We start from the raw sequence: 25,272 nt of genomic DNA, 5'->3' as shown, positions 1-25,272 counted from the left end.
TTAAATTTTCATACATCGTGGTTGTTTTTTATGCAATGCAATTTGAAAATTTTCATATTTAATCTAATCTATCTAAAATATTTTGGACTTATCACTAACCCAAATGATCATTTTCTACATAGGTGGTTTTTGATTCAACAAGAATTTTAATTCACAAATCTTCAAATGTGAAAATATATTTCGTTCCCACTCGAGTTTATCGACGAGAATTATCTTAATTAATTTAATGTTGTTAAAAAAATCGACTTTATAAACATAGTATTGATATTGGTAAGCTGTCTATGACTCTAATGAGATTAGTTAAGACTAAGGTTATTTTTTGTTTCAAAGAAAAAAAAACATTTTTTTACATGAATAATACAAAAATGTTAAGATTTAGAAGTAGGGCTCACTATTTTTTTTTATCACTCAATATTTTTTCACTCCTAATCAAGCACAAAGATTCTACTTTAGTTTCCATATTCTTCTTAAATAATAGATGTTATTGTCATATTCTAACCTTTTCTTACTTTGACTTATTTCAAGAATCATCCCACCAAAATTTATTAAAGTTTTATTCTTTTGAGGAAAAAAAATATCATGTTAGATTTTGTGGGTTTTCTTTTTTCCACAAGTTGTTTGTTTCAAGTTCGTAAATTAGTTTAGACTCTAAAATTCACAAATAGTTGTAATTACAACAACATATGTTCTTATCATAGATCGTTTAGACGTGTACTTATAAAATTCTCAATTGTCGTCTCACAAGACAATGTAGACACGATCCATTTACAATAAAACATCGTGAGAAAATCGATTGTTTTCAAGACTTATAAATTTAGGGAAAAAAAGGGATTTCCAAGATTTTGTTAGCCCAATCATACCTAGATATCTCACAAGTGATGTCGAAGTTGGACAAGGAATCAAGGACAATAAAGTGCCGATTCCTCCATCCTTTTTGGGTTGGTAAGAATAATTTCTCCAAGAAATTTGTTCACCAAACTTTATATCGAATTCGAAATAAACCCGAGTGATTTAAACATTTTGATGAATATAATTACTGAATTATATTGTAAACATATGCATGATATTCGTTTTTTGTTTTAAATTATGGAGTGAAGGGATAAATATAAGGAAATTATAATATAAAATGTTTTTTTTTTAAAACTTTATTAAATAAAAAATAAAACAATTTCTATGTATTGATAAACTTGGTTAATTTACTTAAACTTTAAGACAATCACCACTCTATCCTCCTATATGTTAATTGTTTTAGACGGTATGGTTTGCTTTAATCTTCTGGATTATTATATGTCCAATGGACATATTTGAAATCAACAAAATTCAGATTCATGATTTAAACATATCATATTCATCTGAATATCTATTGATTTGGTTAGTTTTAAATCATTTTTGCAATCGTTTGAGATTTATTGGTGTGTATTCTCCTTTTAACACCTTTAATTGAATTGTAACCTGAGATAACTAAATTTGTGAAATTATGTTAATAAATTTGAAGTCGATGCAAGAGAAAATTATTTGTCCTTAAGACAAATTTATCCCGCACATAGTGTTCATGAAATATGACAATCGTCTCTCAAGACACAACAACTTTCAACTTGTGAACATGAAATGATATAAACTATATAATGTCTAGATGAAATAAGAAGAAGACCCTCAATATTAATGCTAATGTTTTGCAGATTTATCTATCTTTACTTATTTTGTACACATTAATTTTAAATATCCAACGAGATTTTATTTTCATTTAAAAAATAAACGAGATTTTATTTTAACAAATACTATCTATGCTAAATTATCCCAAATTATAGAACTCCATCACAAATAAATTCTAAATAGAAACCCACAAAGCATAATATTTTATTTTTTCAAAAATTTTCAATAAATAAATTATGAAAAAAATTTAATCAATAAATATAAGGTGGTAAATTAGTATTTTATCATTTTAATAAATAGTAAATATAAATAAAAATATATGAAAGATGATAAATTTATATTCAATCAATATATAAATTTGTGACCGAATTATGAAATCATTTATACATATCAGCATACAATTGCCTATTAAGTTCAATAATGATAAAGTAGCCTTGCATGAACTTGTCAAATTGTACAACTCATTAGTGTCACGTTTTCTGAGATGTCAATTCATGGACTCATCTTGTGCAATTTTTAATGACACAATTCGATCGGATATCATCCCAAGATGGGCTGTGATAGTTGTCCATTATTCACAAGTTCATTCTATTTGAATGTTTAAATGAATTTATGCTGATAAATTTCAAATCTACTGAAATCTTACGATGTATAATTTGATTATATCGAGCATGTGACAATCATAACATATACGAACATGCATATCTGACACAGTTTTTATGCGTTAGTTGAACTTGAATTTATGATAAGTATTCCGATCTTTTATTTTTCTGCATCTGACAAATTATTCAATTTATAAATTTGGTCTAATTTTAATTTTTCACTTATTCTAATAATTGAATAATAATCTTCAAATCTACTAGTTGATCCGATTACCCGACCCTATATTCGAGGCCCATTTGGAAGTTACAAAAGCCCACCAATTCCTCATCTTCGATTCCGTCTCAAATCTCAGTCATCATAAACCTTGAGCCCCGTTCTTCGATTTCCACCTCGTCAAACGGCCGAACTCTCGTTTCTGCGCCTCCATTGGGTACGTATATTTTGTTGTAATTTCTCGATAAGTTGATCAAACGACGGCTTTGATGATTTGTTACATTGTTGTTCTTTTCAACTAGAAATGACGAAATGACGACGTCGATTCCTTGGATTTCTGATAAACGAAGAGAATAAGTGAGATTGGGAGAACAATTACCAGAAAATATTTATTTATTTTATCTGTAAGTATATTGAAATCACAAATAAAAAAGTTTGATAATGTAAATTTTATCTTATGTTCAAGTATTCAAACTACACATAATGATGAATTATCTATCTCTCCATAATCTTATCAACACCATCATCCTTACGGATATAAACTATTAGGATAGCGTGTAGTTGTAGATATAATTTGTTGTGTTTTATGTGTTATTGATACATACTTGCATTCTATTCCAAATCTTGATTGGAAGGGACTCTTCAGCTATTGGAATTTTCGGAGTTGGTGGACTTTTTTGTTTTTGTTTTTCATCACATTAAGCATGCCACTAGTACTAAGTAAATCTCTGTTTACTGTTTTCAGGTTACGATTGTCTTTCATTGAAATGGGTTTTGCACGAGGCTTAAAATGTCCTGTTGAATTTATGTATAAGAGACTGAATAGTCCAGTGACTTGTGGCAATTTGTATTCTACTTCTATAGCACACAGAGGAAGTTATTTTATGCCTTCTGAAAATCATGCTTCAACCTTTTCCCATCATTCCAACCCAACCAATCATTTTGGGATCTACTTTAATCGAAATTACTCATCCGAAGTATCTGCATCGGAACAGAAGAATCTCATAAAGCAGTTGAGGGAGAAAACAAGCGCTCCCATTAAGGAAGTCAAATCTGCTCTTGTTACTTGCAACTGGGATGTTGGCAAGTTCACAAATTTCCTTCTGCTTACCTTCTAATTTTAGATTTTCAGTTCACAGTTTATTGACTTAATAATTATCCGTGTTGGATTATTACAGAAGCTGCTCAGAAGGATTTGCGAAAAAGAGGGGTTGTTCTTGCATCAAATAAGTCTTCTCGAACTGCTGCTGAAGGTTTGCTTGCTCTGGCACAGGATGAAAGGAAAGCTGTGGTTGTTGAACTCAACTGTGAAACGGATTTTGTTGCTAGGAATGAGATTTTTCAATACTTGGTCAGCATGACATTTCTACCCGGCCTTAATGGCCTTTCCATTTTCGTTACTATTTATTACTTAGAAAATGATATATTGATCTAGTTACTTTTTATAAGTTCATTTTGCTTATCATTTCTTTCATGATTTATCCTGTGTTATTTACCTATTTTCTGCAAATGTGTTTGTGTAGGCCTTGTCTTTGGCAAAGTCTGCTTTGTTGCTTGATGGTTCTAATCAGTCTTCTGTAGCTGTTCCTGTTGAAACATGCTATCTAGAGGTGATGATCTTTATCTTTTGTTTCTAGGCGAATATCTATTATTTTTGTTTTAGTAGATAATCATTGCCTCAGAATATCCATTTTGTCGACCATCCTAAGTGTTCATCCTATCCAAGTTTGCAAATGATACTTAGGAAATTGTGCTTGCTGTGATCTTTTGATTCGGCTGTAGTGATAGGACTTGCATTTGTTTCTCGTGCCTCGTTAAAGTTTAAGTGAATTTCCTTGTGTCTGTAATGCATTTGTTATATAGGGTTTGAAACTGAATATGGATCACCCCAAGTTAAGTGGAGAGAGAATTGCTCAGAGTGCAGTTACAGAGGTGGCTGCGATGATGGGGGAGAATGTCAAACTTGGTGGTGGTTATACAATATCTTCTCCTTTGCATGGTGTCCTTTCCACATATCTCCACACAAGTCCCCAACCAGGTAGCAAGGAATTTCTAAATTTCACTAGCATGTCTATTTTGCACGTGTCTTTTCATACACATAAAACATAATTACATGCATATTTTCAAAATCTATTAATTGCATCTTTTTTATAATTTATAAAATTTGTACTTAAAGTCCTGGCCCATAATTGGATATGCAGGAATTGGGCGAATTGCTGGGATTTTATCTCTTGAAGTAGAGGATGAGAATGCTCCATTGAGTGCTGTCGAGCGTGTTGGATCAGAATTAGCAATGCACGTGGTTGCTGCAAAACCTTTGTTTCTAACAAAGGAAGATGTTTCTTCTGATGCATTAGAAAATGAAAGTGAGGTTCTGAGGTCGCAGGTACTTGCTGGATGTTTCTATGTTTATTGTGTGTTTACAGTTCTTAAAATCTAAAATTTGAACTATGTTTGCATCTATGAGAACTTGTGAGGCCTAGGTCGTAGGTACTTGCCAGATGTTTCTATGTTTATTGTCTGTTTGCAGTTATTAAAATCTAAAATTTGAACTATGTATGCATCTATTGAAACTTGTGAGGTCTGTATCTTTCATATTTTGGAGCCTATGGCTTCTTGATCTATGTAAAATGCTCAATAGATGTTTGAGGTGCACTACTTTACAAGCTCATCCTTTTTCTTCCAAGATACTTTATAGGCCGGAGTCATTTTTGACATACATATTAGAAGTGTATTATATGGAGTAATTTCTAGTTCCAGTTGGTCATCTAATGGAGTCATACTGTTGAATGTAAAAGGAATTGGTTGATTATTATGTTTATTCTGTGACATTATTGTTTCTATATTGTTTCACTTAATTTATTGCGTTGTTCTTAGATATGGTTAAATCTGCGTGGAGTTCATTCATAAACATGGTGATATGTTTTGTTATATCTTTTACCTATGTTGTGTTAATCACTTTGTGTGAGATCTATGCTAACTACTTGCTGCTACCTTTTTCAGGCACAGAGTACAGGGAAGTCTCAGATGGCCATTGATAAAATGGTGGAAGGCCGTCTAAGAAAGTATTTCGAGGAAGTGGTTCTTTTGGAGCAAAAATTCATTGTAGATGACACCATCCACATAAAGGTTTGAGTCATTAGATGTGAATTTTTCTCACTTCCTTCGCTTTGGCTTTTAGCTCGTGTCTCAATCTATTGGTTTGGTGTAATCAGAAAATTGTTATAGAAAAATGTCTACATAAAATCTTAGCCGGAAATAAATAATTCTTTAGCCATGCATTTGAATCTGGAATCTCACGGTGAAGCTGTATTCTTGCTGATGCTGTATGCATTTACAAGATCTGCAGAACTTGCATAAAGGACGTAGTGATCTCGGTGTTAACAAAATATTGCTATTTTCCTTCGAGTTCAAACATAATCTTAGGTGTTCCAGATCAAGTTCATACCTGGTGATTTTGAATCAAACAGTCATGATCAAGTTATTCAGAAGTATTCTTGTTTAATTGGTGCCGCTACCATATTTGTCGAATCTAGCTATTTTTGTCAAAATTTCCCATAATGAGTTATGAACATATTTAATTGGTGTGACACCCCACTTCCTGCAGACACTTCTGAACAATTTATCCAAGGAAGTGGGATCCACTGTGAAAATTGGGAGCTTTCTCAGGTTGGAAGTTGGAGAACTTAAAAGGTAATTTCTGTCAAACTTTTCTTTATATCAATTTTTTTCTGCGTTTCATAAATATCAATTTTCTGATGTTATCCTAGCATACTTTATTTGCACTCTTTATAGGCTTCATACTTCCAAGGGAGCACAATCTCTTGCTCAGGCTGCTTAAAACTAGGTAAGTTGGCTCTTCTTCTGAATAAAATTAGAATGGGGTGGCAAATAACGGAGATAATTGTTTAGCCAATGAACGTTATGTGCTTTTTGCCTGCAGGTTACTAAGAAAATGTAAACAAGGCCTCCATGTTTATGAGTGAACGGTATTGGAGCAATATTTAGTTGTATTATTTGTTACGTTGCTCGACCGCGAGGACTGGAATTTAGTGAAGATGAGAAGCAGAAGTACAATAACATTACCCTCGCCCTCTCTTCGATTTTTTTACTTGCGACTATTTGGGGCTCGAGCTTTCTTGTGGAATTCTTTTTTTCATGCTCTAGCTTTTCCTGGAAGCTGACTTGTTGGCCCTCCATCGCAAGGTTTTCCTGAATAATTATGCGATACTCATTGTCTCACTGCTTTAATTGTGTTTGCATTTCTCGAATGCCGTTGGTTGCTGAAATGTAATGCTATCCAAGGCATTTTGAGCCATTTGTTTTGTGCTCGTATATTGCGTTCTATTAATGGAAAATTAAGCTTCGAAGCAAAAAATTTTGATCCTGTTGTTTAACTTCTTAATGAATTTCCTTATTGTGATCGTGCGCGCTTTTGCTTTGTTGCCTTGCTTGATCAGCCGAATATGGCAGGCATTATTTCTTGGCGTTTCTTAGGGATGGTATGAAGAATTCAATGGATACAAAGTACTACTACAAAATTTAGGGTTTTATTTTTATTGTTTTCTAGATTTATTTTGAGAAAATATGTTGTTTTTTTTTAAAAAAAATATATGGTGAATAAATAGTGTCTTTAGTGTATTTCAAGTAAAATGCAAAAAATCAAATACACAAATATATAAATAGTAGGGTTTTTGAAAGACTATCTCATAGAACGAGTCAACTTTATCCATATTTATAATAATAAGTAATATTTTTGACATAAAAAGTAATATTTTTTTTATAGATGATCCAAATAATATATTTGTCTCACAAAATTGACACGTGAGATCGTCTCATTAAATTTTTGTGATTTATAAATATGAATAATTATCTTAATTTTTCAGGTTCACAACTCTATTTTTTTTTGTTACAAGAGAGGGGGTCACTCGCTATTGAACGATTAGCGTACTATAATTCTTCTCAAATAGCCAATTCACATCTTGTCTTTTTCAATGATTTCATCTATGTCTGCTGAAGGGGTTCGAATAGTTCTGTATCCTCGTTGGTATTTTAGTGCTTTCGAAGCCAAATAATCAGCTGTCCTATTTTGTTCCCTATAGATATGATTGATCCTGACTTCCCAGTCTCTATTCAAAGTTTCATGCAGATGGAGATCAAATTAAGAATGGACGAACAAGGCATTTCTTCTTTTTGGTTATATAAAAAAGAGTGTAAAATTGGTGAAGTGATCAAATTAAGAATGGATCGCTATTCGAAATCTTAGTGAAGCAACCTAAGACTAACATGTTATACAAGAATAAAATTGTTAGTGACTCTTCCACGTGTGGAAGGTACTCCCAGATATTTTCCAAGGTCAGTCGTTAGTGGGATCTCTGAAATGGAAGACAATTTATTAGCCACTGTATTCTCCACATTTTTAGATACAAAGATGTGTGACTTCTGGAAGTTAACTCTCTGTCCAGAGCAAGATCATAATTTATTTAGAATCTCCATGATGAGTATTAGTTGTTCCATTGATGCCTCCGCAAATAGGACAATGTCATCTGCAAATAATAGTGCGATAGAGAAGGACCATTTCTAGAGAGTCTAATAGCTTTCCAATGGCCATTATCAACTGCTTGACATATTAGATGACTTAGTCTCTCAATACATAGCACAAAGATGTATGGTGATATAGAAACACCCTGTCGGATTCTTCTCCCGTGTTGGATCCATTCCAATTGTTCGCCATTCCAAAGAATCGACAGTCTAGGAAATTCAATACAAGTCATGATATTTCTGACACATTCCTGACTGAAGTCAGCTTCGTTGATCGTATCTCTAATTAAATCCCACGAGAGTTTATCATATGCTTTCTCAAGATCAATCTCGATTGCCATGAAACCTTTACCACCCGATTTTTTCCTCAAAAAGTGACGCACCTCTTGGTTCACAACTCTATTAAAACACAAACAAATAACAATAATAACTTAAGAATTTGAATGCATCTGGCCAGGAATATCGTTTATAAAATTTTCAACCATTTCACATTACCCCAAATTTTATAGTAAAAAGATTCTTCAAAATATATATATGAATATATTAAAAACAGTGTTTTACAACTAGATTGGACTTATCGGTTTGATAGAAAACCGATCACGAATTCTATCCAAACAAAATCTAATAAACGTTTTACGGTCAAACATGTCAGAACCGTTAAGAACCGGTCCGACCAATCATGAACATATGAACTGGTTAAAAATCAATCTGATCAGTTCATTTTTTTAAAAAATTTTTGTTAAGTGTTTTATATTCCTTCAAAAAAAATTATTTCTTCTATTTAAAATTTTATTTTTATTTATTTATATATATATATATATATGATTATTTGGGTTTTGAATTTTATTTAAAATAATATTTTAATAATATTATTACTTATTTTAATTTATTTTTATTTTAAAAATATAGATATAATTTTATTTGATTAGATGAATAATGTATAGATTTTAAAATTTAAATAAATAAATATTTTTATTTTACAATTGAATAATTTGTTTTAACTAAAAAAAATATCGGTTTATTTAGTTTTTTATGGGCCAACTAACCATCAAAATGTATAATTAATTAAGTTTTGAATTTAAGATTTGATTATTTTATTGTTAAAAAGTAAATAAATAATGTGCAAAGCGTTGTTTATTATGTGTTAATTAATTAATTCTCATAAATAATTATTTATTTTGTAACATTTTATTTTTCCCAGTGAGTGCCTCTTCGTGTCGTCGGCCCAAAGCAGTGACGCGCAGTATACCATTTTTTTTCTACGTTTCGTCGATCGCATCCCCAATGGCTGAGGTAAATCCCTAATTGACTATAATTTGTTTTCAATCCTTGATTTTTTTTTAATGATTTTTCCTTCATTAATGGCGTTGATTTTTTTTCATTTCCTGCTAATTGATGCAAGCAAATGCTCAAACAAATCTAGTGACTGTGTATCATGAAAACGCACATTGTATTTTTTTTGGGTGGTATTTTCATCTACGAGGCTGGATTATTCTGTTCCTTTAATTGATTTTGAGTGAATTGATGAGCTCTCCCGCTGCCATTTCATGTGGTTCTTGATCGTTTAATTTTTGGGTTGGGTGTTTGTTTATTCATGCTTGAATTGGGTTAAATGGCTTTGTGCTATTCTTTACCCTATTTGAAATTTTTTCTTGGGTTTCAGAATGATGTATCCCATTGTTTTCAGCAAAAATTAACGCAGGATGTCCCAAGTCTATTCTAAATGTGGTAAAATGCACACGGCATAACCTGTAGATTACCTGATAATTTTATAGATCTCGTGTGTAATTCATTCGAACCCCATATACGTGTTACATAATCTAACGATATTGATGTCCTTCAACTGGTGTATGTAACCAAGCTTACACGCATCTAAGTGACTTTGTTTGGAATTTTCTTTCACAGATTGAAATTAAAACCGTGCCTGCTGATTTTCGGTTCCCCACCACCAACCAAACCCGGCATTGTTTCACCCGTTACATTGAGTTTCACAGGTTAAGCAAGTCCTTTTTATAATTTGAGTTTGACGATGATTTTGTGGCTGTTGAGCTTGATAGTTGATGCATAACAACGTCTTACCAAACCGATTGATGGTGTAAAATGCTTGCACCGACTAGATGAAAGCTGGCTTGGGTTTAGTGATGGGTAAAGCTTAAGATGTGTTCTAATCTTTGCTATTGTCATTGGAAGATCCTTGTTTATTTGTGGCCTATTTGGTTATATTTCATCAGTTACCAGGTCATTTTTTTTAGAAGCATGCCCTTTTGGTTTGATTTTTAGTGACCACTATTATCATACTTTAATAAGTGCTATTAGGGATCTTATATCGATGTGTATTATGTGTTTTCAAGGAGATGGAGATTTTTAAATATCTGGTTTAATTTGAGAATCTTTCGAATATATGTTTAAACTAAAGGAAACATATGTTTTGTGTTGATAGCTCTTATTACCTATATGATTTGCATCAATATGACTTTACCCGATCAGAGCTTGGGTTTGCTTCAAAAAATAACAAGCAAGAGGGAGAGAGGGTTTAGATTGGGCTTGTAATTTTTTTTTTCATTACAATCTCAGACAAAATTATAAGGAATTATTTACATGTAACATAGAACAATACTACTGAATGCTTTTAATACTCAATTGGTCTTTGGAATGACCGCTGATTCAGAGTTTTTAGTGGGTCTTAGGTTTGAGACTTGGATAGAGTCCCTGAGTTTTATTTCTGGCTGCAAATTTGGGTTGACGAAGATGTTACTGATGTTTACAGTGGAAGTTGAATGTGAACTTTACACATTATTATTTTTTATTTCTGGGCATTGTGTTTGAATGAAGGTTTGATTTATTAACTTGCAATCTTTTGGTTTTAATCCAACATTTTGAAAATGTAAATGTTCTATTAAAATGAAAACCAGTGATTTTCAAATTCTCAAGTTACTCTAAGAAATCTCTCTTATATTTTTATAAGAAATTTTGTACGTATACATTCAGCTAGCAGTTAAAAATGAGAATTCAAATGCACAATCAAGTCTATCAGTAGAAACATGTATAGATGAACAACTTTCAGCTTTATTATCAGGTATTTCACATGATCATTTATGTTTTCAGGTGTGTGGCTGCTAAGGGCGACGAATCTGGTGGTTGTGATAAATTTGCCAAGTACTATCGTTCGCTTTGCCCTGGAGAATGGGTGAGTTGATATTCTTCTCTGCCATTCATGGCCCGCTTTTAGTGCGCACTGGTTTGGTAGAATGATTCGAAGTACTTGATTTGAGATGATGGTGGTTTGTTCTTATACTCCTTCCAACTCTCAACTTGAGTGAAGTATCTCTCTTCATTTAACTAAGATTACTTCATCAGAAACTCAATCTAATCTCTTATCGTTATTTTTAAGCAACCCAATAATTAATTTCAGCCCTGATAATCCGTAATTGCCATTGACTGTCTCACAAACCACTGACATCAAAGTCATGAGATTACTTTACCTGACATATATGATTGCATTATTGCAAGTAACCTCTACTGCATTTTTCCTCGGTAGATTTTCTACTCATCTTTCTTTTTCCGGATGATCTGATAAAAGCTTTGTATGAAGCGTCGGATTTTTCTCTTTTTTACAGGTTGAGAAATGGAATGAGCAGAGGGAGAATGGAACCTTCCCAGGGCCTCTCTAATTCAGTACCCCATCAACAGAGTTTCAGGGCTCTGGTGCTTGGTTTCAATTTACCTTATTTGAACATAATAATTTGAGGATCTTATTTGCATAAGCAACGTATTCTTGCAAATGTCTTAATTATAATGCTTTGGTTTGCACATAAAACAAGCAGCCCAAAGTATGAGTTCTTTTTCATTGAACTCTGTTTTCTTTTTTCTTTCACCACCAAGGTTGAAGTACCTTATTTGTTGTGCTACTCAATTTATGTCAACAATGAATGATCATTTAATCTCTATAACATGGGTGTCTTTCATTCAATCAACATCTTGATAATGCCGTGGTGTATTGTCTTGTATTTATATTTTCGATAAATATTTTTATATTTTAAAAACAAACATATCCCAACAGTTTTATGATTATTTCCCAATTTCTAAGTGAACCTCATGTTTCTTTATATGATACATTATTTCATATTCTACCGTTGCCCATTTTCGAAAAAATTATTGTATTTGTTTTAATTCAATCTATTATAATTCTCCGCCTAAAAAAAAATCTATTATAATTCTAAATTTTAAAATAACGACATACTATTTGAAAAGCTTAATATTTCGATACATTCAGAACGAATATTTTAAACGCCAAAGACTACTTAAATTTACATGTATAAATGGTTGAAGAATTTCAGAGGTGAAAACTGAAAATTATACTCGAGCGAACAAGAATTCAAGCTTCTCAAAGTCAGAACATTCAAAATATATATTGCTAACTCTGTGTAGAGCATAGTTGTGTTGTTATTTATTGATTTAAATCATTCGTTCTTTGTTCCATAAAAAATTTGAATCACTCAATGTAATGTCGAGCTTCATAGGTTTAGGATTATTATTATTATTATTATTATTATTATTATTATTATTATTATTATTATTTCTCTCCATGTGATAGTACATAAAATATAATTTAAGACCATCTACTCACAGTGCAACTATCCTTGATCTGGTTCAGGAATACACAGTATAATTTTTTTTTTATTTTTATAATCTCAAGCAGAGAAAGGTTTAGTAATATTTATGCATCATTCCTAATGTGCCGGCAATTTTAATACAGGACGACGAGAAAATTGCGGTTGTTGGATGCAGAGTTAGTGCTTCAGGTCTCATTACATCCAGTGGTCCGTCGGGTAATGGCTCCGAGAACCACATGTAAAAAATATATTCAAATCAAGTCAATAACTATTTAAAAACTGAAACTATCTAATGACATTTGTTATGATCGAAATTCGATCATCTTATATCTAGTACAATCAAAATATCATCGTTAATCGTGTCATGTTTTATTTATAGATGGATACTTCTATTTAAGTTTGTAGAAGCATCCCATTTATATTCTTGAAGTATCCAATGCCATGAGCGTGTGGCCATTTTAGAAGTATCATGTATTATAGTTTTCAGTTGAACAATTGAGGACGCCATTGATTCAAAGTGTGTAGAATACCTATCCTGTGTACCATGTCTTTAGTTGATGAAATATCTCAAACTTTTGTCAAGCCTTTCTAACAATGTGACACCATAACATCGATAACCTCTCTGATTTGCATTTATCTCCACAACAATCTCCCCTACTGAAACAAGCAATTTCATTGCCATGCATTAATAATATCTGGTAATAATCTGAAAAGCAAATTTTGCATGGATTACAGCCTACAGGTATGCTTCAACTTATGCAAGAAACTCCTTGAAGACGGCAAGTATATGAGCCCTTGCACATCTCCAGTCATCTGCCTCCACATTCTGGAGAAAGTTTATGCCAGAATTCGCGAGTTTGGCCAACAAAAGAGCACCTCAGTAACATCATAACCTGGGATATATATGTTGATTTTCTATGTTTTTATTTGACTTGAATTGTGTTTTGCTCAGGTATTGCTGAACATTAATTGTTGCTTATGAACCAAGTGCCTTTTAGGTTCAACATGTATCGACGATTTTATATGAAATGAGTTCTATATTTTCCTCACATTTCCTTTATAATTAATTGTCACGAGGCGATATATTCAAGGTAAGGCACCAAGCACGTGAAAAGCCCCGCATTTGTTCCACGTTAATTTGTATTTTATGTTGAATTAAGATGCATGCATCAAATACTGGGATACTGGTAGATGATTGTCATGAACGTTGTGTGCCATTTAAAATGCTAGTATTTTGATTTCAATTCTCCTTGTGTTGATTGCATATTTGCAAAAGAGGATAAGGCTACAAAATTAGTTATTAAAATACGGATTTATATAAATTTTTTGGTGATATGTATGATTAGAAATACTTCAACTTGTAATATAATAAATAATAGTCAAGCTCTCGATTTTTGACTTGATTGGTGTGCGTATATCTTTTGATAAGCTCTCATCCTGACTGAGATGTGGCTCAAAACTTGATCTCGAGTTATTTATTTTATTCGTACATTTATTATTGTTTTACAAAATCAAAGTTATTTCAGAAATTATGATGAGCGCCTCGATAATATATTGAAGGAATCCAAGATAATTAAATTCAACAATTTTTCTCGAGAATTTTTTTTCCCAATTGAGTAGGACAATATGACACCAAACAACAATACTGGGGACCAGCCCGCATGGGCTTAGCTTAGTTGGTCAGCAGCATTGAATCTTAGAGCAATAACCAGGGATCGAATCTCACAAGCAGCAGTGTGGAAGTTAAATTCCCTCCAATGTGGGGGAGCTCCTTGTGCGCGGCGTAGCATAAGGTCTAGCTGTTGTTAGTTGGCTAAGTCACCATGATTTACCTCCTCTTACAATCCTGTCGGGCCGGGGGTGAGGGCGCCTAAGGTGAGCGACTGGGGACCAGATCTTGATTTGATTTGGAAAGTTGATATGATTAGTGTAATTTATCAAAGTTTATAATCATTCCGTATGGCACATAAGATTGTAAACGAATCGAGTCGATTCACGAGTTTTTTGAACCGGTTCGATAAATATTTGATTCGTATTCTAACTTATCGAACTCGAGCATGTTCGAATTTTTTTCGAGCCGAACTCGAATCAAAATTATTTTGTTTAATAGTTCGCGAATTGCTCGCGAGTTTTAATGTTTTATTAATATAATATCATTATGTATTAAATATATATACATTTTGAGTCTTTATGATGTTTCGAGTTTTCGAACATTTATTCTTTAACCTTAATACTCAAGCAATTATTCGAATAGCTAGCTAATAAGTTCGGACATATTGAGTCGAACACGAACTTAAACTTCATTTCGAGCCAAATTCAAACAATGAAATTTAAATTTTTCGAGCTTCGAATCAATATCGAACTTTAATATACTTAATTTGAGTCGAATTTAAACAATAAAGTTTTACTAATATTCAACTCAATTCAGTTCGTTTACCTCTCTAATATTTCGAAATGGAAGATGCTATCAAAATTCTGAACATCATAAAATTAGACATTGATAATATTTATTTGTTCGATGCATTTTTACCAAAAAAACCATATGAAAAATAAGCTCTGAAAAAGGAGAAAAAAATAAATCCGTATCAAAACCAACCACTGCAGTCGTGAACTTAGCCGCAGTGGGTCGACAGTGAAAAGAGAACACAAGAAGATCTCAAATTCTTCCTTTCTATTCAATTCGATTTCCTTCAATTTTGCGATCTGTGCATCATCCTAAGTCTCTCCGCATAATCACATACTGAACAAATCCCATTGATAAAAGGTACCAAATTAACTCTGTCCACTTTCTGTTTTACCTTGGAAGCTCTTCCGCCCATCAGGCAATCAATAGCATTAGTATTTGCATGGTTGGACGATTTTACACTTAGGATCTTGATTTTTGAGTGAAAATCAAGGTGGGTTTGTGATTCTTGGGTAAACTGAGATCTGTTTGACTTGGTTTGAAAATTTATTGAATTGATTTTGTTTTGCGAGCTTAGGGTTGATTTATTTTTGTTATGTTCTTTGGGGCGATTTGAAGTGAAAATGCAGACGAGGTATATGGAGAGAACTAATTCGATGAAAGCGAGAGGAAAAAGGAGTTTGGAAGGCGGTGGTGACGATGAAGAGCAGGAGCCTAACAGGAAAAGGCCTGCTTTAGCTAGGTAACGGCACTGCTCATTTTGTTCTTAACTTTGGTTGTGTTATTGTAAGGGAATCCTTAATTCTTGATTGTATACATGGATTTAATGAAAAGTTCGAGAAATCGGTTCCTTGTTTATGTGAACAAAGACAAGGGGAGATAAAATTGAATGTTTTTTTGGCTGAAAATTGGGGTTTTGAGTAGAGCTATTTTTTTATTATCTGGAAGATTATCATGCTACGAATTCCCAAGGAAACGAGAGAAATATAATTTTTTATTTTTAGAAAGCTTTTGTTCCTTTTGTGCAAAGTTTTTTCTCTCAAAAAATATATCCTTCAGTTCTTTGTGGTGTAGTGAGACACTTGGATGTCATAGAGCTAGGCAATAGGCTTTTTGCAAGGCACACACGTTATCCAAGTGAAATCCTTTAAAGAATAATAATGAACTAGAATATAAATATTTGATAATAGTTTGATTACATATCACTAAATTTGTAACTGAAAAAACTATGAAATGATCATGTACATTGTTGTAAATGGCGTTAGGCGGTGGCTGGCGGTCAGTGACCGCCTAGATGGTTGATTTTTTTAAAAAAATATTTTTATACATAATTATATTACTATATTACCAAACATTCATATGATTATGAGTTGACTGTAAAATAATTACCAAACATTCATATGATATTACCAAACAGGGAGTCTTCGCTGCGACAGTGGGCTGTTTGCTGCGGCGGTGGTGGGCGGTTTGACGTGGTAGGAGGCGGGATGATGGGCCTATCAATGTTTTGACTTTTGGAGGAGAACATATTTTATCATTAGGGTTTTATTAAAAATTAATGCCGCCTTGCCCGCCCTTGCTCGTCTTCGACCGCCTAAAGAATCCCCTAAGTCAAACGGTCGACGGACGCCTCTCGCCTAGGCGGCCACTTCAACCGCCATTTAGAACACTGATCATGTTCAAAAATTCATTAGCCTGTTAGCTAAATTCAATTTTCATCACATTGCATTTCACGATGGATTCAGCATCTCCACATTTATTGCATCCTTAAATGATGCATTGAGGTTTTAAACTCAGGCATGGGCTTCAGTAACGAGGCACATGCTTTATTGAAAGGCTCCACCTTAGCGTGCGTCTAGGTGCAAGGACTCAGTACAAGCTGAACCCATTGGGTAGCAGGTGTTGTCAAGTTTTCTTTGGAAATAGATTCAATTAATTGTGAATAGAAATTGAGTGCAGATAGGTGAGTTTTGGTTCAAATTTTAATAAGAACATAGGATTGGCTTCCTACGTGGCTTTGTTGTTTATTTTCTGCCATGATGTTATTCTTCAGTGCTTAATGGTTATAAATTTAGCTCTTTGGGTTGTTTTAATTCTTTTTTTTTCTTGGAGCATTTGTCCCAAGATTTGTTCTCTAAACCTTGGATTCAAGTTGGCAATTGAAGATAGGGATTTGTTGTCAACTTGACTCTTGGCAACTTTATAAACTGAGACGTGAACTTGAGTGAATGTAGTTTAGTGCATAAGCATAGGGGTTGTGAACTGGAATTTCAAGAGTGAAGATGTTACCTATTTGTATATCACTATCAGTTTCTTGCGTTTTGTTTTCTTGTTGTATGAGAGCTGTTGAAATGTGCTTTTCATGATACACTTCTTCTTCCTATTTTTAATGCGCTTCTTTTGATCTCGGTCCTCTATCTTTTTAATTTTTATTAATATGAAATTTATTTTTCATTTCTTTGCATATTCTATTAATTTTATTTGCTCGAGCCTGTAAGGAATGGCTATTTACTTTACAATGCGTGTTATACAGTGTTATTGTGGAAGCTCTTAAAGTGGATAGTCTCCAGAAGCTTTGCTCATCCTTGGAACCCATTCTCCGGCGAGTGGTAAAATGAAAGCCTTTTTATTTCTCTCATGACATTGGCATTTTTCTGTTTTCTGACATGAATTTTATTTATAAGTTGAATAATGTATTAAATGAAATATTTAACCTCTTTCCTTTGATTTTGTTTGATTAGACGACCTTTTGTTTCTTTGTGGATAATGAGGATTCACAGTCCTCGGGGAATTTTTACTTGGAACCCCCATATGAAGCTTCACCTCGTCTCCTTTTCTTTCTATAATCATCAAGCAAGATTTCATATATTTTCATGAACTTAACTCTCACGATTGTGCAAATAGTTTTTTCACTTTCTTTAGTCAGTGTCTGGGACCCCTACTACGTATGTCCATGAAGCAAATCTTCGTTCAAACTAATCTTTGTTGCATGACAGTCACCTTCATCTTGTTGACATTATATCAGTGTTGATGTGTTTATGAGAAAGCTTTGCGTTATCCACAAGTTTCTCATTGACAGGTTAGTGAAGAAATTGAACGAGCATTGGCCAAGATGGGCCCTGCCAGAATTGAAGGAAGGTTAGTCATTTTGTTTCACAAGTCACCAATGAAATTGCAACGGCTTGTTTGTGTTTCAAAAAACATCTGATTCTTTACTGATTTATTTTTGCATATGCTATTAAGTCTAATGGAATCCATTGACAGATGGTTTACGATTTTTAAAAATTTGACAGTGGCTTCTTTGGTAATTTATGCTCTACAAATTATACTTCTTTCATACTCGTAAATTAAGCATGCAAAGTACTTTTCCGAAAAAAGATTAATATAATTATTTGTTATTCACGAGTGCTGCTGTTTCTAAAACTCATCCAGATGACTAAATTAGTGTGTTGGGCACTCGTTTCTAAAACTCATCCTTCACCCCTTTCTGCAAATTAGTGTGTTGCCCGCTATAGAAACTTACATTATTGTCATGCATAGGAACTCAAGTGGCGGTGTCAGTTACGTAATCATAACTTTTTTTATGACACTACTCTCTTAATTTTTTAATCAAATTTTACTTATAAGACAAGTTCAGAGTGAAATTAGTGGACTATTTTGGCTTTTCTCATTATTGACATCTTTCTTTTTTCAACTTAGCAAACAGAATCTTTTAAAATTGGATAATGTTAAGGAATTTTACTAGCTTTTGCTGGTTTCCTTCTATATGTGCATTGGGAAATCAGTCATGTAGTTAATTCTGTCATTAGAAAAATTCAGTAAATTTTTTATCGCATGCAGTGTAACAAAAGATGGTAATCATTTTGCTGATCAAATTAGACTAGAAATGTAAATAGAGCACTTATGGTTATTTTCTGGCCTTGTTTGCTTTGCCTGTAGTTTTTTTGAATACAGTACTCAAGATTCATTTATTGTAGAAGTTATTCCTAAGAAATTGAGAGTTCAGGTCATCACCGAAACGAATTGAAGGGCCAGATGGAAGAAACTTACAGCTTCACTTTAAGTCCAGGCTTTCTCTCCCGCTGTTCACAGGGGGTAAAGTAGAAGGAGAGCAGGGTGCTGCCATCCATGTTGTTCTAATTGATCATAACACCGGCCATGTTGAGACATCTGGACCTGAATCTTCTGTGAAGCTGGACATAGTTACTCTGGAAGGTGACTTCAATAATGAAGATAACGAGGATTGGAATGAGGAAGAGTTTGAAAGTCATATTGTGAAAGAGCGTGAGGGAAAGAGACCTCTGTTGACTGGGGATTTGCAGGTTTGCCTCAAGGAAGGTGTCGGAACTCTTGGAGATCTCACATTTACTGATAATTCAAGTTGGATAAGAAGCAGGAAGTTCAGACTTGGCTTGAAGGTTGCATCAGGATATTGCGAGGGCATTCGCATACGGGAGGCAAAGACGGAAGCTTTTACTGTTAAGGATCACCGAGGAGAATGTAAAGAAATTTAAATTTCTGTTTTCAACTAATATTGTAGAATGTTGACATTGATATGGTAAGGTACAGACATGGAAAAGGAAATAATAAGAAAGATGATGTCATGTTAGGAAAAGGAAAATTACATAAGTATTAAGCACAGAGAAAGAAAAGGTGGACGAGCATAAACAAGTTATGTGGAGGGTAAATTACTTGTAGCTTTTCAAAATCATGTATCAATATGTATTTCAAGTCAATGTTAATAACTACATCACTATAACCATTTTCTGGATGTCGGTGAATCTGTCGATACAAGTCCAAAATATTCAAGCTGCGTGTTTTCCGTCTTATGCTTTACATACACTTATTGAATCATGTGCATGTTTTGAGGCCATAGTTGGCTTGACTATGTCATGTGTTGGCTCACTGTATTTGAATATTTATGGAAGTGTCCTCTTCTCTTGATAGTGTACAAGAAACACTACCCACCTGCTTTGAATGATGAGGTATGGAGATTGGAGAAGATTGGGAAGGACGGATCATTTCACAAGAGGCTTAATAATGAGGGGATATTTACTGTGGAGGACTTCCTTCGGCTTGTGGTCAGGGACTCCCAGAAGTTGAGGAATGTAAGTATTTGCAGTTACTTTATTAGAAATTACTTTTCTGTATAAGTCCAAAAAATATACTTTTCTGTAAGCTGGATTGAAAATCTGGTGTTGGCAGATACTTGGTAGTGGTATGTCCAATAAGATGTGGGATGCCCTTCAAGAGCATGCAAAGACTTGTGTCTTGAGTGGAAAGCTATATGTATACTATCCTTATGATGCAAGAAGCATAGGTGTTGTTTTTAACAATATCTTCGAGCTGAGCGGCCTCATAACAGATGATCAATATTATCCGGCGGATTCACTTTCTGACAGCCAGAAGGTTTGTCAACTTTCTTACAAGTTGATGTTGCATTTTTATGAGCTTTTTTTTTTTTTGGCTATTCATGAGCTTAAAAAATATCCTTAGCCAGATATTTCTCTCTTCTATTTTGTTCATTGGTTGTTGAAATCCTTATGCTGCATAATGACGACTCGTAGGCGGTTGTGATTGTATTATTTTGTTATTCTAACTTCCATTTAGTTTTTATTGCATTTGGTAAATTGATTTTGAATTCAGTTTTGTTGGTATTTGAACTACGACTTGTGGTTTGCCTCTTTGAAGTGAACGTATAGTTAAAAAATCTTGGAATGTACCGTCCTTTTCTGGTATTCATGGAACATGACTACATTATCTTTCTCTGTGCATTTGATAGTTTCTCAGGAAATCATCTTGTTTTGTATGTCCTCCAGACTTCGAGTTTTATGAGCATGTTGATTTGGAAAGTACTTTTGCTATTGTAGAATATCTTATTCACTTTGGATTCTAAAGCGAAAGATTGCAGATTAATTTATTTGCAAAAAGAATCCTTCATAGTCCCGTGAATGGATGATTTTATCTATGCAATTTTTTAATCTTATCATACCTGTAGGTACAGGTGGACAGCTGGGTGAAGAAAGCATACGATAATTGGAATCAAGTTGTTGAGTATGATGGAAAATCCATGCTGAACTTCAAACAAATCAAGCAGTCAAGCACATCCCGAAATGATCTTCCTTTGGGCCCAGTCAATTATCCAAATTCTTTAAATGGTCAGCTTCCACCACAAAGAATGCCAGTGTCAGTTCTTTCTGAACCTTCATTAGTGGATCCAAGCATGCTGGTTGCAGGTTGGCGTCATACAGAAACCCTTCTACTCTTATTTGCTGTTGATAATTAACAATGCCACCATGATTCAAATAATATGTTTATGGACAACTGTATTTGAATTTTGTCATTGTTGATCCCTTTTTATTGTAATTTGATTACAATCCGAAGGCTTGCATCTCACTTGCATGTTCCGTTCCTCTTTCCTCAACAAGTAGCTTAATTACTGTTCTACCCTTTTTTTCTATATGAATGAAATTTTGAGTTGATCAATAATATTGTTGGCTGTTTTATTGCCAAAAATAATCTGCTTTATTAAGACAAGAATTATGTGGCTAGAGTAGGTAAAATTTGTAAGTTCGTATTGTTATACAGTTATTCACTTTGTGTTCGATTTAATGGAAATCAATACAGGTTCCAGTTACAATGACAACATGACTACCAAATATCCTCCCAGTTCCCGCTCCAATTTTGTTTCAGGCTCCTTCACTCAGCACAACCAGCCACTTAATCTTTCGAACCAAATCCAAAGCGCCACATATGATGATCGGGCTGGGCTTGCCCTCGGCCCTCCTCAGTCATCCTTCCAAGCCAATATTAATCCTTTCGAAGACTGGTCCAGTAACAGAGAAAAAGGGGTCGATGATTTCTTGTCAGAAGATGAAATTCGTTTAAAGAGCCATGAACTGCTCGAGAATGAAGAAATGCAGGATTTGATTCGCCTTTTCAACATTGGAGGCAATGCCTCTATAAATGCGAATGAAGATGGATACAGTTTCCCTCCTTACACCTCATCTCCATCCACTAGCTTCAGTTATAGTGAGGATCGACAACGTTCTGGTTCTGGTAAGGCATTTGTGGGTTGGCTGAAGATTAAGGCTGCGATGAGGTGGGGCATCTTTATCAGGAAGAAAGCAGCTGAAAGGAGAGCACAGATTGTAGAGTTAGAAGATGAATAGGATTTCATTCCGAAAATGGAAAACGCAATCGCTCTGGCTTTGTTTCATCTGACACTCAAGATTTCATGTAAAGTCAGTCACCTGTACAGTAAGTTATTTACTGATAAAACTAATTGTTAACTTGGTTTGTACTCGCTCCTTTTTATCTTTACACTGAATTTGTATCATTGACGTGTGACTTGCTTTTCTTTTGCTTAGAATTTCAGTGTCATTGACAATATTTCTTCTGAAGGTGGTTGTACAATCTACTTGATTATCAGAACTAGATCTGTTTCCATGTTTGTCTTTTTTCCCCCTCTTCAAAATTTCGATATTTTGTACTTGTTCATTCTGTGTGAGGAAACCAACGCCGTGACAACTAGCTCTTGTGCTTGATGTGTAGTGCAACATTTTATGAATGAAACACTTATTTGTGTATGTATACCTCTTGAGTTAAAAAGAAAAAAAAAAGATCTTTGCGAATCTAAGTGTACGTTTACTTTTCCTCGAAATGTTTTCATGTCCCAGACAAATAAACATACCTTCAACATTTAGATTTTTCCCAAAATTAATTATGTTAACACTCAATCTTGTATCACTCTGAAAAGTCATTTCTATTATTATGTTTTATTATAATACAAGATATCAAATTCTACGTTAGAAAATATTTCTTGCAAAATTTTGTAGAACATGGTTTAGATTTCTCAATTCATCTTAAAAAATGTTTCTCAAACATATTAAAAATATAACCAAATATCTCTGATCCTTTCGATTCTTGCTTACATTTTTTGAGGAAATGAAGTTCTATCTTCATAAATTTCGAGAGGTGAGAATATAATAAATATATAATTCCTAAATTGAGTGCATGTCCAAAGCATATCACATGACATCAGATCCGATGTTTGGACAAAAAGAAGCAGTCAGCATCGGCAGAAACTTACAACAAAAGTTCCCAATTACCCATGAACCCCTAGCAAGCTTTCCTTTAATTGCATCAATACATATACTTATTTGTGTGTGTATATATATCCATCTGGTAACAGCTCACACTCGTTTCGGAGCATTAAACAAAAGGCCATCAATGGTGGTGATGAATCCAATTTCAATTCAACTGACACATGTTTGTACACAGTATACTTAATATTATTCTGTGCTTATCTAGTGTAGCTAGCTGTCCGCAACTCTACCACTTACGGATGGAAAATTCATGAGAATTTATTAAGTTTAAATGAAATGCAGCAACGTTGTGCCACCAATACTGGCTAGCTTTGATGGATATCCTTCTTTTCCGACCGTATTTTGAGACATTCATATGGATTATATTATAAGAAATTCAAGATCTTAATATATGTGGTATCAAGATATATATACACATGTATATATCAACATTCCACATGTCATCTTCGCATGCATTCTTGGCTCCTATTTAAACATCGAGGAGTGCGGAAGCAGAGAAAAAAAGCAAAAAATGGGTTCACTAGTTTTACTTTTCTGCTCATTTCTGAGCATTTCGACGGTGGCCAGCGCGGGCAGCAACTATTACCAAGATTTTTACATCACTTGGGGCGAAGGAAACGCAAAAATCCTCAACAACGGCGAGCTTTTGATTCTCTCACTCGACAACTATTCCGGGTCTGGTTTCCAGTCGAATAACCGGTACATGTTCGGGATGATCGACATGCAACTCAAGCTTGTTCCAGGAAACTCTGCCGGAACAGTCACCGCTTATTATGTATGTATCATGTATGCATGTTTGAAGAATTCAACAAAAAGATCTGTGATATATTTTTACCTGATGATTGATTTGTTTTTGTTGGATATATGTATGAATCTGTAGTTATCCTCGGGAGGGTGGAATCATGACGAGATAGACTTCGAGTTCCTGGGAAACACGAGCGGGGAGCCCTACACAGTTCATACAAATGTGTATACGCAAGGCAAAGGGGAGAGAGAGCAGCAGTTTCGTCTGTGGTTTGATCCTACCGCCGATTTCCACACATATTCGGTTCTGTGGAATCCTCAAACTATTGTGTAAGTACGCATTTTATTGAGATGTAAATTATCACGTTAGCATTTTAACACCAAAATTGAAATTTGGTAAAATAGATGAAAATATATGTCAAAAATCAGAGTCCTCGTCTTTTTAAAAATCGGGGCCTTAAACATTATCTATATGGTCGTAAACGACGCCTTTTGTGTTTCAAGTCACCATCTCCACATGATTAAATCTTGTGAATGCCAGCTTCTCAGTAGACAACACACCATTGCGAGAATTCAAGAACATGGAAAACAATGGAGTCCCATTCCCCAACACCCAACCGATGAAGCTCTACTCGAGCATCTGGAATGCGGATGAATGGGCAACAAGAGGTGGCTTAATCAAGACTGATTGGACTCAAGCTCCCTTCTCTGCTTCGTACAGAAACTTTCATGCAGACGCTTGCGTCGTCTCCTCTGCCATGGCCAGCGCTTGCGGTGTTCCTTCGGAGGAAAATAAAAGGCCTTGGCTGTCCCAGAAATTGGATCCCAATGGCGAGGAGATGCTCAAATGGGTGCAGAAGAATCATATGGTATACGATTACTGTACCGATGCAAAGCGATTCCCGCAGGGTTTTCCTCTAGAGTGTAGCACGAACATGTAGAGAACAGATATGTATATTAATGGTGTATATATTCTGGCATATTTGTGGACTGGTGAGATCAAGCGACTTGAAAATCCATTCTCTATTTGAGGGAAGAAATTCTGGCATGGACACCGAAATAAGATGATCCTTCCTTTTAATTAGTGTTGATGTAGATATGGGTTAACGGTTTTTGTAAATTTAGAACGAAATCGAAGTCCATTGGAAGTCATAATTTTAACTTGGCTATATCAGATCTACTTTTATTTTTCGCACATTTTGTTCAAGATTTCATGCTTTGTTCTTTGCATCATCTCACGTAAGTTATCCAATAGTTAGAGTGTACTCAAGGTTTCATGGTTTGCTCTGTCCATCATGTTCAAGATCCACGAGTTCTCCAATATCATATCCAATGAGCCGGCCGTGCGCTTAGAAAGGTGCTTTTATCTTAGCAAGAATAACAAAATAAATAA

The 25,272-nt window shown here is 34.1% G+C and overlaps 4 protein-coding genes across 7 annotated transcripts; all 4 read left to right on the top strand.

The window, feature by feature from the left end:
- Positions 1-2,536: 2,536 nt before the first annotated feature.
- LOC140971297 (elongation factor Ts, mitochondrial) lies at positions 2,537-6,864 on the top strand. Its single transcript, XM_073433499.1, has 10 exons — positions 2,537-2,686; positions 3,215-3,552; positions 3,648-3,820; positions 3,993-4,079; positions 4,333-4,507; positions 4,671-4,855; positions 5,473-5,598; positions 6,077-6,162; positions 6,265-6,316; positions 6,413-6,864. The coding sequence occupies exons 2-9, from the start codon at positions 3,237-3,239 to the stop codon at positions 6,308-6,310; spliced, it is 1,194 nt and encodes a 397-aa protein (XP_073289600.1). The 5' UTR covers positions 2,537-2,686; positions 3,215-3,236; the 3' UTR covers positions 6,311-6,316; positions 6,413-6,864.
- Positions 6,865-9,184: 2,320 nt separating this feature from the next.
- Positions 9,185-11,980, top strand: LOC140971296 (cytochrome c oxidase subunit 6b-2). The gene is made up of 4 exons (XM_073433498.1): positions 9,185-9,303; positions 9,916-10,004; positions 11,116-11,197; positions 11,628-11,980. The coding sequence occupies exons 1-4, from the start codon at positions 9,295-9,297 to the stop codon at positions 11,679-11,681; spliced, it is 234 nt and encodes a 77-aa protein (XP_073289599.1). The 5' UTR covers positions 9,185-9,294; the 3' UTR covers positions 11,682-11,980.
- A 3,191-nt stretch (positions 11,981-15,171) lies between these two features.
- LOC140971293 (calmodulin-binding protein 60 D-like) lies at positions 15,172-22,474 on the top strand. 4 transcript variants are annotated; one of them, XM_073433495.1, is made up of 9 exons: positions 15,172-15,387; positions 15,646-15,769; positions 17,561-17,636; positions 18,107-18,165; positions 19,034-19,527; positions 19,975-20,135; positions 20,233-20,436; positions 21,032-21,263; positions 21,655-22,474. In XM_073433495.1, exons 2-9 carry the CDS (start codon positions 15,651-15,653, stop codon positions 22,197-22,199), a joined length of 1,890 nt encoding a protein of 629 aa, XP_073289596.1. In that variant the 5' UTR covers positions 15,172-15,387; positions 15,646-15,650; the 3' UTR covers positions 22,200-22,474. The 4 variants fall into 4 exon arrangements, with proteins under 4 accessions (XP_073289596.1, XP_073289593.1, XP_073289594.1 ...); XM_073433492.1 differs by having other exon boundaries at positions 21,026-21,263; XM_073433493.1 differs by having other exon boundaries at positions 15,180-15,445; positions 21,026-21,263.
- A 1,172-nt stretch (positions 22,475-23,646) lies between these two features.
- On the top strand, positions 23,647-25,090 carry LOC140971295 (probable xyloglucan endotransglucosylase/hydrolase protein 23). The gene is made up of 3 exons (XM_073433497.1): positions 23,647-23,910; positions 24,016-24,209; positions 24,421-25,090. Exons 1-3 carry the CDS (start codon positions 23,647-23,649, stop codon positions 24,818-24,820), a joined length of 858 nt encoding a protein of 285 aa, XP_073289598.1. The 3' UTR covers positions 24,821-25,090.
- The last annotated feature ends 182 nt before the right edge of the window (positions 25,091-25,272 follow it).

Source organism: Primulina huaijiensis, chromosome 2, assembly GCF_012295235.1.
Source record: "Primulina huaijiensis isolate GDHJ02 chromosome 2, ASM1229523v2, whole genome shotgun sequence".
Taxonomy (NCBI): domain Eukaryota; kingdom Viridiplantae; phylum Streptophyta; class Magnoliopsida; order Lamiales; family Gesneriaceae; genus Primulina; species Primulina huaijiensis.
This window is presented reverse-complemented; position numbering and strand designations above follow the sequence as displayed.

Coding starts and splice junctions, on each gene's coding strand:
- LOC140971297 (XM_073433499.1), top strand. CDS start 3,237: ATGGGTTTTGCACGAGGCTTAAAATGTCCTGTTGAATTTATGTATAAG. Junction 3,553..3,647: donor TACTTGCAACTGGGATGTTG/GCAAGTTCACAA, acceptor GGATTATTACAG/AAGCTGCTCAGAAGGATTTG. Junction 4,856..5,472: donor GTGAGGTTCTGAGGTCGCAG/GTACTTGCTGGA, acceptor TACCTTTTTCAG/GCACAGAGTACAGGGAAGTC.
- LOC140971296 (XM_073433498.1), top strand. Junction 10,005..11,115: donor CGTTACATTGAGTTTCACAG/GTTAAGCAAGTC, acceptor TTATGTTTTCAG/GTGTGTGGCTGCTAAGGGCG. Junction 11,198..11,627: donor CGCTTTGCCCTGGAGAATGG/GTGAGTTGATAT, acceptor TCTTTTTTACAG/GTTGAGAAATGGAATGAGCA.
- LOC140971293 (XM_073433492.1), top strand. CDS start 15,651: ATGCAGACGAGGTATATGGAGAGAACTAATTCGATGAAAGCGAGAGGA. Junction 15,770..17,560: donor AAAAGGCCTGCTTTAGCTAG/GTAACGGCACTG, acceptor CGTGTTATACAG/TGTTATTGTGGAAGCTCTTA. Junction 19,528..19,974: donor TAAGGATCACCGAGGAGAAT/GTAAAGAAATTT, acceptor TTCTCTTGATAG/TGTACAAGAAACACTACCCA.
- LOC140971295 (XM_073433497.1), top strand. CDS start 23,647: ATGGGTTCACTAGTTTTACTTTTCTGCTCATTTCTGAGCATTTCGACG. Junction 23,911..24,015: donor GAACAGTCACCGCTTATTAT/GTATGTATCATG, acceptor ATGAATCTGTAG/TTATCCTCGGGAGGGTGGAA. Junction 24,210..24,420: donor TGGAATCCTCAAACTATTGT/GTAAGTACGCAT, acceptor TGTGAATGCCAG/CTTCTCAGTAGACAACACAC.